The sequence below is a fragment of the Pygocentrus nattereri genome, chromosome 14 (assembly GCF_015220715.1).
Source record: "Pygocentrus nattereri isolate fPygNat1 chromosome 14, fPygNat1.pri, whole genome shotgun sequence".
Lineage (NCBI taxonomy): Eukaryota > Metazoa > Chordata > Actinopteri > Characiformes > Serrasalmidae > Pygocentrus > Pygocentrus nattereri.
The window spans coordinates 22,803,513-22,822,746 of NC_051224.1; the positions used below are offsets into that span (position 1 = coordinate 22,803,513).

The 19,234-nt window shown below is 35.5% G+C and overlaps 1 protein-coding gene across 1 annotated transcript; it reads left to right on the top strand.

The window, feature by feature from the left end:
• The first annotated feature begins 564 nt into the window (after nucleotides 1–564).
• Nucleotides 565–17,618, top strand: si:dkey-283b1.6. Its single transcript, XM_037544602.1, has 4 exons — nucleotides 565–704; nucleotides 8,643–8,707; nucleotides 13,460–13,697; nucleotides 17,048–17,618. The coding sequence occupies exons 2-4, from the start codon at nucleotides 8,676–8,678 to the stop codon at nucleotides 17,180–17,182; spliced, it is 405 nt and encodes a 134-aa protein (XP_037400499.1). The 5' UTR covers nucleotides 565–704; nucleotides 8,643–8,675; the 3' UTR covers nucleotides 17,183–17,618.
• Nucleotides 17,619–19,234: the final 1,616 nt, after the last annotated feature.

Below are 19,234 nucleotides of genomic sequence, written 5' to 3' on the forward strand. Positions count from 1 at the left end.
TATATAATATTTAATATAGCGACATTGTGTGTTTTTATATATATATATATATATATATATATATATATATATATATATATATATATATATAAATTACTGTATTTATTTCTACATATTGAAAAAAAACTAATTATGTCCTGTGAAAAAGTTGTGCCACATTTTTTTGTTCAACTAAATAAAAAAAAACATACCAAAATCTTGTACAAAAAAAAGTAATATTTAAGTATGTACTACTTAATGAGGACGTGTAACTTATTTTCACTGCGGGTATGAATATAAAGTTTATTCATGTACATAAAGTTTAAAAGAATTACAGTAAAAATCAAACAATACTCAAAAAATTTCAAAAGAAGACAAACTTTTGTTGGCTGTTGGGTATTAATACATTATATTTGTTCCCCCACTGATTTCACAGATATCTGCATTAATATTATAACTGTACACAAACAGATGGCGGCTCAGGAGCGCGGAAGTAAAAGGTTCTCACAGGTGAGTTTTGATGATATCAGCCGTTCTTCTTGATTGGTTAGGATTCACGTCCCTCACACTCTTTATTTTGAGGACAAAGCAGGTGCAGGCGCTGTGTCTTTAACCAACAGCGTGTGGTCATAAACACTGTAAAACTGAACTGACCGTACTCCTTCAGTCAGATAACACGCACTCAGAGCCGGACCTGAGTCACCTAATCACCTGTGCCAGTACAGGTAAGACACCTGCTCACTCTTTACTGCTGTTTAGTGTTTAATGGGCTGCTTATATAGAGATGTATTACCGAGAATTGCTGCTATATGAGGTCAGTTTGGCCTTTTGGTAATAGATTTCCCGCTATATTCAGTTTAAGATTCATACAGAGCTGTTCTTTCAATAATTTTTAATATATGATGTATTTTTTTTTAATAAAGTCAATGTAGTAATGACTCAAATAGATAAACAATAATAATAATAACAATATTAAGTAAAATTAATAATAGTATTTAAATAGCTATTTCCATCTGCTGTGGCGACCCCTAAAGAGAGCAGCCAAAAGAAGAAGAAATAGCTATTTCCAATAAGTCAAAGATGTTTACAGTGGCAGAGTAAACCTTCACTTTTAACCAAAAACAATATAATGAATAGTGACTAATTACAGATGAGAATACAGATAAACAATATTAATGTAGTAATGATGGAGAACAGATAGAGTTGTAGGTAGAGTAGGAGAAAGGCCTTCATAATCTTTTTTATGACAAAGACTTTTCTAGCTTAAATGTAAAGTTTCAAGTTGGATTTTTTTTATTGTGTTGCTTAAATGTAATGTTTTCAAGATTATTTTTTTATTTATTTGCTTAAATGCAACGGTTTAAAGGTGAATTTTTGAGTTTTATGGCCAAAGTGTAAAATTCTGAAGATCTTTTTAATTTTTTGGCTTATATGTAAATATTTGAAGATGAATGGCTTAAATTAATTTTTCATTTTTTTGCTTAAACATGAATGATTAAAGATGATGGAGTTTTGTGGCTTTAATGTAAAGTTATAAATACTTTTTTTTGGCTTAAATGTCAGACTTGAAAATTAATTCTTCATTTTGCAGCTCATTTGTAAAGTTTTTGAAGATTACATGTTTGTTTTGTGGTTTTATTGTAAAGTTGTCAAGATTTAAAAATTTCTTGGCTTAAGTGCAAAGACTTGCAGATTAATTCTTAATTTTGCTGTTTACATACAAAGTTTTGAAGATGTAATTTTTTTATGGCTTGATTGTAAAGTTTTGCATACAAATTCTTAATTTTGCACGGTAAATGTAAAGCTCTAAGGATTAAGTTGTGCATTTTGTGTCTTAAATGTAAAATTGTAACCACAGCTGGACGGCTGGTGTGAATTTGGCAGCTCTAGCTCTGCACACATGATACTGCATGTGATGAATAACTAGACTTTATGGAGTCATCATTGTGGAAGCTCTATAATGTTGCTGGCTGTTTGATCAAAAGTATTGTTTGATCAAAAGTTTTCTTTTGGCACAAATACTAGATATTTCCATGTGTTTAGACTACAGACCCTGCAGCAAAACTTTCAGCAGTGTTTGGGCATCAGTTTATAAGCCTTGTTGAAAAGATTTCTACTAATCTTCTTACATTTTCATATTGTTGGAGAAGGTTTATTACTCCTTTACCCCAAGCTTATGTTCCTTCATGACCTTTTGGATTTTATTTCTGGGAACAAACACAGATAAGATCAAAAACGGCTGCAATGTCAATAAAAAAAAACGTTTCTTGCCACCAGCCATTAAGAGATAATGTTTTACATAATACTGGATAGGAATATGAGAATGCTCTGATTCATCCGATATGCTCTGAGAAAAGCTTGTTAAATGAAACGTTTATTGGTCTTTATTTCTTTACCTGTAGTTTTTTAGTACTAGTACTTCAGTACTTCAGTATGTAAGGATTAAACAAAGGATGTGCTCCTTTAAAAAAGATAATTGGTGCTCACCATTGACCCAATACAAATGGTTCTAGTGGGAAAATGGTGAGCTTAGGATGGTTCAGATCATGCTGATTAGGTAACTAAACTGCCACCTGTTTATTTCCTTTACATTGAGATTTAGTCTATGGTCAGTAGGGCTGGCTGTTGACTAGGAGACCCCAGTCAAACTTTTACTCCAGAGTTGAAACCGACCAACTTCACCAGTTGAAACCGACAATCTCAGCTTAATATTTGATTTTACATAACATGTTATTAAAATAAGATGTGTAGGAAAAATGTGATGTTTTTATTTAGTGATTCACTTATTAAAATGTCTGGACACATTGTGATATACGTATATAGGTAACTGCATGCAGTAAATGTTAAACCTTCCTTGTTTTTAGATGCACCTCATTGAACTGGCCTGTAACTCACTCATACATGTTGAGCAGGCTGTACTTACTGAGCATTCAGAAGAACTGCACTTCTACAGCTGTTGTTGAGGCAGCTAATGCAAAACATTGAAGATTAAATCATGCTCAGTAATGCGACTGATACATCAATGTTGCATTTCTGTTCCTCGTTATTGTTCCTATAAATCAGGGGTTGAGCCATTTTGTCTTTTTGAGCCACAACATTTTATATCCATTTTACCAACTTGGCTGTAAATATGTTTTGGTTTGAGCTGATATACTACTATAGGCTAAAAATGTAATTTAATCAAAAACACAGACTTACTTTGCTCTGCTTTAAGCTTTAGTTCAGTTCTAGCCACTTTTCTCACATCTCCAGCAGGAAACTTTTCCTCAAAAGTAGAATCGTTTCTTTTAAAATGTCTCTCAGTGTTGTCTCTCAATGTCTCTCAGCTGAAGTCACTTCTTTTTCACCGGTTTCTATTTTGGATTTTCTCATTCCACCTTAAATGAATGCAGAATGCAGAATGTAACTACTGCATCATTTAAGGTGTGACAGGAAAATTACAACAAGAAGCTGGAGAATGAAAAACTGACTTCAGCCTTGCAACTTTTCAGTGACCGTTTCTTGCTGCAGATTAAACGTATCAGGAAACCAGGTTGAGTGATTATAAATGCAAATAAGTCCATTCGTCTTTAAAGTATCAATGTTCATGTTAAATCTCTCTCTTTGCCAGTCTGTGCTGATCTTCAGGGTTAAAGGGTGAATTAGCAGTTCTACATTAACTCCAGCATTTAAGACCATTTACTGTTAAATTGTGTTGAACGATCAGCAGAGCTTTATTTGACTGTAAAGGAGGATTATTTTATTTTTAGGGCAGTAAAATAGCCACGCACCGCTCCTGAGCCGTTGGTTGCCGACCCCTGCTGTAGGTGTTAGCAGTGTTGTTTGGAGGGAACTGGATGTTTGTAGGTGGTGGAGCCTTTGAGTGCCCATCCTATCCCTTCATATGTTTGTCACGTTGAATCAGTGGCACTGACTGATTTTATGACCACTGGCAACCGACCCATGTATCCTACACATCCTACAGTTATGGTTGGTACAGGATGGTTATGTATGGAACCTTTTTGAAAAGGGTTCTAAATATCACTAAAAAGGTTCTTGTCACAGGCTTGACATCATTGACCCTTTTTGGAGCTCTATAGAACCATATTCAACACATTCTCCATCAATCTGAAGAACCATTTCACCATGCACAGCTTCATTTATGCATGCAAATGGTTATCTGAGTGTTCCTGGTGTCAGGATTCAGAGCGCCCCGCCCTCCTACCCCGACTCCTGAACAATGCGGATGAAACACACGTTGTTACCTATCAATTCATTCTAAGTTAAGTTTTAGTGCTAATTTATTCTGTTCTCTAATGTAAAAAGGGGTAATTAAAATCAAAGGATTCTTGCAAAATGTAAAAATAATAATACAGTCAAAAAGATTGAAAAGCATTCTTGCAGAAGGTTAAAGAAAAATGAAAAACCAAACTTCAGCCGATGGTTCCGTTGAGGACGGAGAAGGCCCTCTTCATTTATTCAGTTTCAGATGACAAGTCGGCTTCCAGATTCCAAAGATTCAACACATTACATCAGTTTTTATAATGTTTTTTGAATATGGTCAGTGCTCCTCCCTGGGGTGATTTCTTCACTCCTCCTCTCAGACCATCCTAAGGTTTCCATTGGCTATCATTATATATGCTATGTTAAATTAACTTTTTGACACCTCTATGCTTTGTCTGACAAGGACCATTTTTACGACTCTCCATAATGGGCCTTTTTAATTATTTAAATTACGACCCGTTCCTGCTCACTGCTTATCTATCTCCTCACTAAAAGCTAGCTTGTTTTTAATAAAAAGGCAGTATTTCTTACATGCAGGTGTCTGCTTATCTCAAAACTTTCCAAGCAGTGCCTGGCATGGACACCTCTCGCCTAGAAGCATTAGGCCTAACTTTTCCTACCTAAGGCTGCCTGGGCCTATCTGGCTCAGTTCAAAATGACTCTATACTCTATGCGTGGTCTGGCTGGGTTGGATAGACCACTAGTACCTTCTTCAGGAGAGTCTTCTTCACTTCCTGGTTCCTCTTGTGGAACTGGCTGTGATGGTGTAGGTGCTGGTGGTGCAGCAGAACAATGGTTTAGATGAATCCACACCTTCCGACCTTCGACCTTGACTGCTGTGGGGGTGGCTAAAATCACTTTAACGGACCCTCTTGTCTAGGCCCATTCCAACACCTCTTAAAAGTTTTTATATACACAAAATCACCAGAAAGGATTTTTGTATTGTCAATTCAGAGGCTGAAAGAATAGTTTCATATCCTGTTCTCCTAGCATTGGTCAACACAAAAGAGTTAGATGTTAACAAGGTGTGCAAGGCATGATTTGTAAAGAGATCAACCTTATGACCCATAGTAATGGAAGTTGCATTTTCATATGCAAATGCTGCTAAGCCCTAATGACATTAGCTAACATTAGGCTAAAAGGTGTTATTGCTTCTTTTGTCATAACTTCGCTCGTGTGTTTCCCATAATATATCTACTTTCCTTTAATTAGTGAAATAATCTGCATTGAAGTCTCTCTGTACAGAGTGAGTGTGTGAGTGTGTGTGAGTGTGTGTGAGTGAGTGTGTGTGTGAGTGTGTGTGAGTGAGTGAGTGTGTGCGTGTGTGTGTGTGTGTGTGAGTGTGTGTGAGGTGTGTGAATCAGGGAGCAAATTCTCTGAGTTCCTCTGCGGGCGGGGCTATATGTGCGTGTGTAAGTGAGGGAGTGAGTGAGTAAAAACTCCTCTAAGTTCCTATGGGTGGGGTTATGTGCGTGAATGTATGTGTGTGTGTGTGTGTGTGTGTGTGTGTGTGTGTGTATGTTTGTGTGTATGTGTGTTCTGTGCATGTGCTATTTCCCCTCCTTTCTCCCTCTCTGTCCTGTCTCCTCTCTGCCAGACTATCAGCCACTCCTTCCAGTCTGAGCACTTCTCTTCTCCCAATAGTTAAACAAATTTCTAATTCCCAACACTGCCTCTCATCTAGCGGAGGACCGTACAGGCCCCAAAGGTTCCAACCTCACTACAGCTTGTAATGGCACTTCACTAGCCAGCAGCAAAAGTAAAATAGAACTTAACAAATCTTTATTCCACACTCTCCTTATTCTCTCTTTTACGTAACTTAATCGTCCATCTACCTTCTTCTCCTTCTCCCACACAGCAGTGTAGCTTATAGCTTTAAAAGACAGTACTGGCACATATTCTTGAGTTACAGGTAACAAACGCTTTATCCGTTCTAACAGATCTCCCAAAAAGATATATTTTCATAATTTATCGGTACCCAGTTATTTTAAATTAAATAAAATAAAATAAAATGGCCACACTTCATTTAAACAAAATCACAGACAGACAAACATTTTTAACCCTTTATCATCCGTGCTTTTTCTTTCTCTCTCTCTCTCTCTCTCTCTCTCTCTCTCTCTCTCTAGCATGCATTTATTAATCTCAAACGTGTGGCTTAAACTCAATAGACTATTTAATTCTCACATTTTTAATTAACTGTTGGCCTGTTTCAATCACTATATATTTTATTCTCACAACATAAAACTATTTAATTTATCAGCCCAGTCTTTTCTAAAATATTCCCGCTTTTTATAATATTTTCAGTTATTTTTATAATTTTCCTTCCCATATGGCTGTAAAAATTATTTTATTTCAAACCATAAACATACATCAACTGTTTTAAATCTTATCAAAAATGTCACCATACAACTCTTATCTTTATCAAATGGCAAGCACTCAATTCCTTTCACTTATTTATTTTGTCACATTGCAGCCACACAACTCAGTGAGAAAAAAGTCTGATCCCACCTTTTAAAAATAGAACAGATGCCGGCCTACCGTCTGTCAGTGCACCCTTGTGCGCAGAGACCCTCTCTCACTGAGTTAGCGGTGGCTTGAATTGATGCTGTGCCTGATCGCATCGCAGATTCGTCATCCCTGTTACAGCAGCCATCAAATGACGGGACTCAGCGCCCCGCCCTCCTACCCTGTGTCCTGAACAATGCGGATGAAACGCGTGTTGTTACCCATCAATTAATTTTTAAATAAGTTTTAGTGCTAATTTATTCTGTTCTCTAATGCAAGAAAGGGCAATTAAAATCAAAGGATTCTTGCAAAATGTAAAAATAATAATACAGTCAAAAAGATTAAAAAGCATTCTTGCAGAAGGTTAAAGAAAAGTGAAAAACCAAACTTCAGCCGATGGTTCCGTTGAGGACGGAGAAGGCCCTCTTCATTTATTCAGTTTCACATGACAAGTCGGCTGCTATATAACCAAAATGGAAAGATTCAACACATTACATCAATTTTTATAATGTTTTTTGAATGTTTCCACTGGCTATCATTATATTTGCTATGTTAAATTAACTTTTTGACACCTCTATGCTTTGTCTGACAAGGACCATTTTTACGACTCTCCATAATGGGCCTTTTTAATTATTTAACAGTTACGACCCGTTCCTGCTCACTGCTTATCTATCTCCTCACTAAAAGCTAGCTTGTTTTTAATAAAAAGGCAGTATTTCTTACATGCAGGTGTCTGCTTATCTCAAAACATTCTAAGCAGCGGCTGGCATGGACACCTCTCGCCTAGAGGCATTATGCCTAACTTTTCCTACCTAAGGCTGCCTGGGCCTATCTGGCTCAGTTCAAAATGACTCTATACTCTATTTTAATAATTTCTAGATTAATAATTGCTGCAAACCTTTTATTAATGATAACTCAAGGATATATTTCATCAATCATTTTGACACGGGTTCACATAGAACCATAGTCTTTGCAAAAGAACCCATGTTTTTTACGAGTTTATAAGAAAAAAGGAATGCAAATTTACTTTGTAAAAGCTGAGCAGTTCCAAATTATTTGTAGTATGTGAGCTAGTGTTAATGCTAAATGTACAGAGTGACGAATTAAAGGCAAATCTGAATAAATAAGTGGAGAAACAGAGTGTAGATGCTTTCAGGTGAACAGCACAATGGAATTAAACATTAATAATCCTCCTATGCTCTGTGGCAGGTATAAAACCTTGATTTTGGATCAAGATGGGAAGAAAAAATTATCTAAGTGAGTTTGAGGGTCCATTCCTGGGGCAATGATGGAGCTACAGTTGTGAGGACGGCTCCAAAAGCCCCCGGTGTTTTAACAGGAGCAGTGACCTGTGCACTTAGATCTGTATATCTGTAGGAAAAGACTTCAAACAGGGCTGGAAATTGTGGTTGAAATTGCACTCAGTAAGCGTGAAGCTCATGCATCAGTGCAATGAGATGAGAGCAGCTTTTCCTCAGGTCACTGAGAAGGTCAATGCAGAACAGTCTGTCCAGAATAGAAAGGCTGCACCTCATTACAAAGATGACCATCTGTGAGGTCAGTGGTGTGAAAATCAGCTTCACTGGTCTAGAGATGAGAAAACAAAGCGATCTGGTTAGATCCTTCATCTTTCACCATGTTCTCTGTGGGAGAGTGCCTGTGCATCAAGAGACAGTACATCAAGTGCATGTACATCAAGAGACAGTACAGGCCTGTTAGGTTAGCACTGTTATGCACTGTATGCTGCATTCTGCTGGCCTCTTGCCCCCTTAGAGGGAAGGGTCAGTACACCCAAAAAAAAGATATTATCATTTCACATTGATAAGTCTGAATATTCCAGCAAGAGTGAGCTTCAAAAATTTCAGCCTGATTTTCTATTCATTTTTACTCCTCAGATTTCCTTTGGATTTGGCCATTTCTGCAACATAATGTTATCAAATGGATCCTTTTATATTATACAGTAAGTGTCTCTCCCTTTTCTAATGCTTTTAACTCAAAGGGTCTTTCTGCAAACTTCGGTTCCTCACTCTCACAACTACAGAACCTACATTTTAGTTTAATAGTAGAATGCTGAATTTTCATGGTAGATGCGTAATAATTCATAGTAGATGCTGAATTGCTGAATAATTCATAATAGATACTGAATCATTCATAGTAGATGCTGAATTGCTGAATAATTCATAGTAGACACTGAATCATTCATAGTAGATGCTGAATAGCTGAATAATTCATAGTAGATGCTGAATCATTCATAGTAGATGCTGAATTGCTGAATAATTCATAGTAGATACTGAATCATTCATAGTAGATGCTGAATTGCTGAATAATTCATAGTAGATACAGAATCATTCATAGTAGATGCTGAATTGCTGAATAATTCATAGTAGATGCTGAATCATTCATAGTAGATGCTGAATTGCTGAATAATTCATAGTAGATACTGAATCATTCATAGTAGATGCTGAATTGCTGAATAATTCATAATAGATACTGAATCATTCATAGTAGATGCTGAATTGCTGAATAATTCATAGTAGATGCTGAATCATTCATAGTAGATGCTGAATTGCTGAATAATTCATAATAGATACTGAATAATTCATAGTAGATGCTGAATTGCTGAATAATTCATAGTAGATGCTGAATCATTCATAGTAGATGCTGAATTGCTGAATAATTCATAGTAGATGCTGAATCATTCATAGTAGATGCTGAATTATTGAATAATTCATAGTAGATGCTGAATTGCTGAATAATTCATAATAGATACTGACTCATAGTAGATGCTGAATTGCTGAATAATTCATAGTAGATGCTGAATTGCTGAATAATTCATAATAGATACTGAATCATTCATAGTAGATGCTGAATTGCTGAATAATTCATAGTAGACACTGAATCATTCATAGTAGATGCTGAATTGCTGAATAATTCATAGTAGATGCTGAATCATTCATAGTAGATGCTGAATTGCTGAATAATTCATAGTAGATACTGAATCATTCATAGTATATGCTGAATTGCTGAATAATTCATAATAGATACTGAATCATTCATAGTAGATGCTGAATTGCTGAATAATTCATAGTAGATGCTGAATCATTCATAGTAGATGCTGAATTGCTGAATAATTCATAATAGATACTGAATAATTCATAGTAGATGCTGAATTGCTGAATAATTCATAGTAGATGCTGAATCATTCATAGTAGATGCTGAATTGCTGAATAATTCATAGTAGATGCTGAATCATTCATAGTAGATGCTGAATTATTGAATAATTCATAGTAGATGCTGAATTGCTGAATAATTCATAATAGATACTGACTCATAGTAGATGCTGAATTGCTGAATAATTCATAGTAGATGCTGAATTGCTGAATAATTCATAATAGATACTGAATCATTCATAGTAGATGCTGAATTGCTGAATAATTCATAGTAGATGCTGAATCATTCATAGTAGATGCTGAATTGCTGAATAATTCATAGTAGATGCTGAATTGCTGAATATTTCATGGTAGATGCGTAATAATTCATAGTAGATGCTGAATTGTTGAATAATTCATAATAGATACTGAATCATTCATAGTAGATGCTGAATTGCTGAATAATTCATAGTAGACACTGAATCATTCATAGTAGATGCTGAATTGCTGAATAATTCATAGTAGATGCTGAATCATTCATAGTAGATGCTGAATTGCTGAATAATTCATAGTAGATACTGAATCATTCATAGTATATGCTGAATTGCTGAATAATTCATAATAGATACTGAATCATTCATAGTAGATGCTGAATTGCTGAATAATTCATAGTAGATGCTGAATCATTCATAGTAGATGCTGAATTGCTGAATAATTCATAGTAGATGCTGAATTGCTGAATATTTCATGGTAGATGCGTAATAATTCATAGTAGATGCTGAATTGTTGAATAATTCATAATAGATACTGAATCATTCATAGTAGATGCTGAATTGCTGAATAATTCATAGTAGACACTGAATCATTCATAGTAGATGCTGAATTGCTGAATAATTCATAGTAGATGCTGAATTGCTGAATAATTCATAGTAGACACTGAATCATTCATAGTAGATGCTGAATTGCTGAATAATTCATAGTAGACACTGAATCATTCATAGTAGATGCTGAATTGCTGAATAATTCATAGTAGATGCTGAATAATTCATAGTATATGCTGAATTGCTGAATAATTCATAATAGATACTGAATAATAATAGATGCTGAATTGCTGAATAATTCATAATATATACTGAATATTTCATAGTAGATGCTGAATTGCTGAATAATTCATAGTAGATGCTGAATCATTCATAGTAGATGCTGAATTGCTGAATAATTCATAGTAGATGCTGAATCATTCATAGTAGATGCTGAATTGCTGAATCATTCATAATAGATACTGAATCATTCATAGCAGATGCTGAATTGCTGAATAATTAATAATAGATACTGAATAATTCATAGTAGATGCTGAATTGCTGAATAATTCATAATAGATACTGAATCATTCATAGTAGATGCTGAATTGCTGAATAATTCATAGTAGACACTGAATCATTCATAGTAGATGTTGAATTGCTGAATAATTCATAGTAGATGCTGAATCATTCATAGTAGATGCTGAATTGCTGAATAATTCATAGTAGATACTGAATCATTCATAGTATATGCTGAATTGCTGAATAATTCATAATAGATACTGAATCATTCATAGTAGATGCTGAATTGCTGAATAATTCATAGTAGATGCTGAATCATTCATAGGAGATGCTGAATTGCTGAATAATTCATAGTAGATGCTGAATTGCTGAATATTTCATGGTAGATGCGTAATAATTCATAGTAGATGCTGAATTGTTGAATAATTCATAATAGATACTGAATCATTCATAGTAGATGCTGAATTGCTGAATAATTCATAGTAGACACTGAATCATTCATAGTAGATGCTGAATTGCTGAATAATTCATAGTAGATGCTGAATTGCTGAATAATTCATAGTAGACACTGAATCATTCATAGTAGATGCTGAATTGCTGAATAATTCATAGTAGACACTGAATCATTCATAGTAGATGCTGAATTGCTGAATAATTCATAGTAGATGCTGAATAATTCATAGTATATGCTGAATTGCTGAATAATTCATAATAGATACTGAATAATAATAGATGCTGAATTGCTGAATAATTCATAATATATACTGAATATTTCATAGTAGATGCTGAATTGCTGAATAATTCAAAGTAGATGCTGAATCATTCATAGTAGATGCTGAATTGCTGAATAATTCATAGTAGATGCTGAATCATTCATAGTAGATGCTGAATTGCTGAATCATTCATAATAGATACTGAATCATTCATAGCAGATGCTGAATTGCTGAATAATTAATAATAGATACTGAATAATTCATAGTAGATGCTGAATTGCTGAATAATTCATAGTAGATGCTGAATCATTCATAGTATATGCTGAATTGTTGAATAATTCATAGTAGATGCTGAATTGCTGAATCATTCATAGTAGATGCTGAATCATTCATAGTAGATGCTGAATTGCTGAATAATTCATAGTAGATGCTGAATCATTCATAGTAGATGCTGAATTGCTGAATAATTCATAGTAGATTCTGAATTGCTGAATAATTCATAGTAGATGCTGAATCATTCATAGTAGTTGCTGAATTGCTGAATAATTCATAGTAGATGCTGAATCATTCATAGTAGATGCTGAATTGCTGAATAATTCATAGTAGATACTGAATCATTCATAGTAGATGCTGAATAATTCATAGTACATGCTGAATAGCTGAATAATGCATAGTAGATGCTGAATCATTCATAGTAGATGCTGAATTGCTGAATAATTCATAGTAGATTCTGAATCATTCATAGTAGATGCTGAATTGTTGAATAATTCATAGTAGATACTGAATCATTCATAGTAGATGCTGAATTGCTGAATAATTCATAGTAGATGCTGAATCATTCATAGTAGATGCTGAATAGCTGAATAATTCATAGTAGATTCTGAATTGCTGAATAATTCATAGTAGATGCTGAATCATTCATAGTAGATGCTGAATTGCTGAATAATTCATAGTAGATACTGAATCATTCATAGTAGATGCTGAATAATTCATAGTAGATGCTGAATCATTCATAGTACATGCTGAATAGCTGAATAATGCATAGTAGATGCTGAATCATTCATAGTAGATGCTGAATTGCTGAATAATTCATAGTAGATTCTGAATCATTCATAGTAGATGCTGAATTGTTGAATAATTCATAGTAGATACTGAATCATTCATAGTAGATGCTGAATTGCTGAATAATTCATAGTAGATGCTGAATCATTCATAGTAGATGCTGAATAGCTGAATAATTCATAGTAGATGCTGAGTCATTCATAGTAGATGCTGAATTGCTGAATAATTCATAATAGATGCTGAATCATTCATAGTAGATGCTGAATTGCTGAATAATTCATAGTAGATACCGAATCATTCATAGTAGAGGCTGAATTGCTGAATAATTCATAGTAGATGCTGAATTGCTGAATCATTCATAAGAGATACTGAATCATTCATAGAAGATTTTCTATAAGATACAGTAAATGGACACTGATCTCTGGTCTCCTCTCCACACCCTGTAAACACTTGTGTTCTCCTGCAGGATCTTTGTGCCGATAATTGCCTTCGTTATTGTGATTCTCTGCTGCATCTCCCTCTGTAAGACCCTCCAGAGGGTCCGCAGGGAGCGCCTGGAGAGCCACTCACGGACTCAGACTCTCAGCACTCCAGAGCGGCCATCCATCTTCATCATCCCTTTTTCACCACCTGACGAGCAGCTACATGGACCCCCACGCTATAGCACAGTAGCCCACTACAGCCCCCCTCCCGCTTATCACGAGGTAACTGCCATTACCATTAAATACATCACTAAGACCTTCGTTCACCTCCCTTTTTGCATCAGGACAATGAGAAAATGATTATTACGAGAAAAAAAGTAGATTTTCTAACCAACTATGATCAGGACAGCAAGCGATACGGTAATACACTGATTAGAGGTTTTTCCTAGAACTAGATGTGCAGGAACCGCCTCCTACTAAAGTGCTGAGTGCAAAGTCTACTGAAAATGAGATTTTATCCCTGACCTTAATGATCTTATGCTTGAATTTTACCCTAGATTTTCAGCGCAATTAAAAGCCACAGTAAAGGTTGTACATAAAATATTCATATCCTTTTATATACACATGGAAACATTATATAGAAAACATATATAAACAAATATATAAAATCGCATTACGTTACTAATGTAACAAAACCCATTTTCTATTCTACAGTTAACACTAAATGACAGAATTATTATTTTTTTCACATAGTTAATTTATGTGAAGTTAATCAGTCACATTCTTAAGTATTGTAAATTGTTGGTGATTAAACAAAACCCAGAACTTTTTTCATGTTTTTTTTTTCTCGTTCACCCTTCACCCTACTGCAGAACAAAACAAAGGAAACACACACACACACACACACACACACACACACACACACACACACACACACACACACACACACATTTTCCAAGCCGCTTCTCCCTCAGGGTCACAGGAACAAGAAAACAATGAAACAAAAACAAACAAACAAACAAAAAAAAACAAGGTATGAACTGAAGCATTGGCTCAGAAGTTAAAGTCTGGACTGAACCATTGATTTGGAAAATAAAATCATAACAACCCTAACATACATACACTCACTGGCCACTTGCTAGTAAAAGGTTGGACCTCCTTTTGCCTTCAGAACTGCCTTAATTCTTCGTGGCAGACTTTCAACAAGGTGTTGGAAACGTTCCTCAGAAATTTTGGTTGGTTATTTGAGTTACTGTTGCCTTTCTATCATCTGGAACCAGTCTGCCCATTCTCCTCTGACCTCTCACATAAACAAAGCATTTTTGTCCACACAACTGCCGGTCACTGGATATTTTCTCTTTTCTGACCATTCTCTGTAAACCCTAGAGATGGTTGTGCGTGAAAATCCCAGTAGATCAGCAGTTTCTGAAATACTCAGACCAGCCCGTCTGGCACCAACAACCAAGCCACGTTCAAAGTCACTTAAATCCCCTTTCTTCCCCATTCTGATGCTCGGTCTGCACTTCAGCAAGTTGTCTTGACCACCTCTACATGCCTAAATGAATTGAGTTGTGGCCATGTGATTGGCTGGTTAGCTATTTGTGTTAACAAGCAACTGAATAGGTTTGCTTAGGTGTACCTAATAAAATGGCCAGTGAGTGCATATACGTATATAAATATATATGCCTATTTTGAATTTGATGCCAACAACACATTCCAAAAAAGTTGGGACGGGGGCCTTGTTTACCACTGTGTTTCATCACCTCTTCTTTTAACAACACTCGGTAAGTGTTTGGGAACTGAAGAGACACTGCTGTAGTTTTAAAATTGAAATGTTTTCCTGTTTCTGTTTGATACAGGATTTCAGCTGCTCATCAGTTTGGGGCCACATTTGTTGTATTTTTCATTTCATAACGTACCAGATGTTTTAAGTGGTGACAGGTCTGAACTGTAAGCAGGACGCTTTTGATATGGAGCAATGCGGTAATACATGCAGAATGTGTTTTGTCATTGTCTTGCTATAATAATCAGGCCTTCCCTGAAAAAGACATTGGATGGCAGCATATGTTGCCCAGAACATGTATATATTATTCAGTATTAATGGTGCCTTCACAGATGTGCTCATTAGGCCATGTGCACTGATGCACTCCTAAACCATCATGAATACTGGCTTTTGAACCGTGCCCTGATAACAAGCTGAGTGGTCTTTAGCCTGGAGGACACTGTGTCCATGATTTCCAAAAAGAATTTCAAATGTTGATCCGTCGGACCACAGGCCATTTTTCCACTTCCCCTCAGTCCATTTTAAATGAGCTCGGGCCCAGAGAAGGTGGCAGTGATGTGTTTGTGTGTGTGTGTGTGTGTGTGTGTGTGTGTGTGTGTGTGTGTGTGTGTGTGTATGTATGTATATATATATATATATATATATATATATATATATATATATATATATATATATATATATATATATATAAATATATATATATATATATATATATAACAAAAGGCAGTTTCTTTTGGTCCGTTCATCATGACGTTGTAACACATTGTAAAAGGAAACAGGCATTTTGTAATTGTCAAACTGAAAAATTACAAAAATGGAGATATGAGATTTTGCAAATATATAATGGTATTCAGTCCTTCGCTAAAGGTCCAGGCACCTGAGAAAATTATATTTAAAAAGCTTTTTTTTGTAAACTTTAATATGTTCATGTCTGCTTGCATGTCTATTCTTAGGATACGTAGTGTTTTACAACCACAGGCACGAAATGGTTTTAAACATCTTCTTAAGGTGCCTCAGGCTTTTCCTGTACTTTAACGCATCCCTGCTGAAAAAAGACCACTCTTTTCCTGTAGAACACCTTTAGGTGTAGAAAACCATCTAAACCATGGGCAGAGTTACAGTTTCTAGGCTATGAAGGACCAACTGGGTGAGCCAGTCTACTACAGCGCCGCCCTGAGGCAGAACAGTGCTTCGCCTCTAATTAATTAAGCTTAAGAAGCTGATTGTGAGTGAAGAAGATAAATATTGAATATGGCTGGCTGACTGACATTTTATGAACAAGAAAGATGTAAATAATAAGAAATAAAAATGTGCCGTCTCGTCTTTGTGTAGCTTTTACTTGTTTGGCTTTATGACATATGTAGCATGCAGCTTGTAGTTTTAGTAGTCAATCAGCCAGTCAATTAGCCAGTCAGTCAGTTAATCAGTCAAAGAACCAATCAGGTAGTCTGTCAATCAATCAGTCAGTCAATCAGCTTCACTGAATCTGTATTTGCATCTATTTTTCCTGAATGACATAAATCTGTCCATAAGTTTATATTCAGAGACTCCCCAGAATTTTGATTTTGAGACATTAATATTTATAGTATTTGTAATATTTGTAGTGTTTATAACTTTTCATGTGTATTTCTTCTGAGATATAATAATCCTGTATCTATGTGTCTGTCTGTCTGTCTGTCTGTTCATTTATCTATCTATCTATCTATCTATCTATCTATCTATCTATCTATCTATCTATCTATCTATCTATCTATCTATCTATCTATCTATATGTGTCTGTGTGTCTGTCTATCTGTACGTCTGTCTGTCTATCTATCTGTCTAACTATCTGATTGTCTGTTTTTTGCAGTTGGAGCTGAAGCCTGACTTTATTCCTCGTGATCCTCCTCCTGCATACTCAGACTCTACCTCTTTTACACTACGTGAGTTCTCGGAGTCGAGTCCAGCAGACACAAGTTCTTCAGCCGGACCACAGACTGAATAAAACTCTGGCCAGGTCTTCCGTTTTCTGCGCCAATGTTAAAAACCCCAGACCTGAGAGTCTTGCGTATGAAGAGTCCACAGCTGCTGTTTTTCTGCCTGTTCCACTCCTGCACTCAAAAAAAGAAATGGTGCCAAATAAAATTCCACATTTAGTTTCTAATGAACCTTAAATGGAAGGTTCTTTAAATCTTTTGTACATAATATAAAGTGTACAGAACTTTTTTAAAGAACCTCCAGATCATGTGAATGTTCTATATGACAGTTTTTTCTAGAACCATAGATTTAACCAAGAAACCATTCAGGAACCTTGTGTTTTAAGAGTGGAGAAGAGCACTGAAAATATGTAAATGGATGTACATTGTGTAAATAGGCTTTGTTAACTTTATAAATGAACAATAAAGATGTAAATAATAAGAAATAAAAATGTGACGTCTCGAGCTTCGTGTAGGTTTTACTTGTTTGGCTTTATGACATGTAGCATGAAGCTTGTAGTTTTAGTATTCAATCAGCCAGTCAGTCAGTTAATCAGTCAGTTAATCAGTCAATGAACTAATCAGACAATCTGTCAATCAATCAGTCAGTGGATCAGTCAGTTAATTAACCAGTCAGACAGGCAATTAATCAATCAGCCAATCAGTTAGTCAGTCGGTCAGCCAGTTGGTACAGTCAGTCGGTCAGCCAGTTGGTACAGTCAGCCAGTCAGTGAGTCATTGTCAGTCAGTCAATCAATCAATTCATTTATTCAGTCAATCAGTCAGTTGGCCAGTCACTCAAAATCAATCAATCAGTCAGTCAGTCAATCAGTCAGTTAATCAGTCAGTCAGACAGTCAAGCAATCAGTCAGTGATTCAGTCAGGCAGTCGTTCAGTCTATCAACCTTTATTTAAACTCAGGATGACTAATTTCTAATGTAGCATTATACAGAAACAAGAGACTGATAAAGTAAACGTAATCCTGTATAATAAAAATGTGATAAAGTCAAATTAAGCGTTGCAAATTGTTTTCTTAGAAGAATAATTCATGAAGAATTTCAAACAGCCCATTTAAAATTATGAACCTAAATTAATTAAATTTACCTCCACCTTCAAAATACATCATCAGAAGGTGGATTTTTTAAAACTTAAAAGCTATGGTGAAGGTGAGAAAGCATGTTTATAACAGATGTAGTGATGATTAAACTTTTTAATTTGGCCAACATTCCCCTTTAATGTAAACTTTGCCTGTTGAAATTTATATATGTGTGTGTGTGTGTGTGTGTGTGTGTGTGTGTGTGTGTGTGTGTGTGTATATATATTTTTTTTTAATTTTCGAGTACTTAACCTGCTCAAGCTACATATAGTTTTGTATACTCTGTATGACAAATATGGCACATATGCAGCCCTTAAAGAAACTTGAGCAAAAATGAATTTACAAGAAATCACTTTTTTTTCACATCTAAACCCAATTTCACACATGACTACATTTTTAATGTCAGCACTAAAAATTGAGAGGTTAGCTCAACTCAAAATGATATAGTAACCAATTACATGGCTTTTCTTGAGTTGACTCAACATGTAGACACAACTCAAATCTCTTAGTTGAGTCAAAAATTCTCTTAATTTTTTAATTCTGCATCTCAGTGAGGTAATTAAAATTTGCTTGTTTTTTATACTCAACTTCCCCACAAACAAGGACTCTTTCCATCACACAATTCTGCTGGACAGTCTTCCTTTTGGGTTCATACTTATGGATGGCAGTGGCATCGCTGGGGCTCAAACACACAACCTCCTGTTGGGATGACTGCTTAGTCCATTGCACCACTCAGGAGCACATGAAGCAGCTCAGATTTTGTGTCTACAAACGTTTAAAACACTGGAGAAAAAAATAGTCATTTTAACTTTAAAGTATGGCTGAGTCTCATGTGGTTCAGCTGTCTAATGATTCATCCCTACATCAGGAGGTTGTGAGTTTGAATCCCAGTAACACCACATCTGTGCATATCCAGAAAGACCAAAGGGAGAATATGCCAGATGGGACTGTGTGATAGATGGAGCGCCAGCTAGTGGGGAAACTG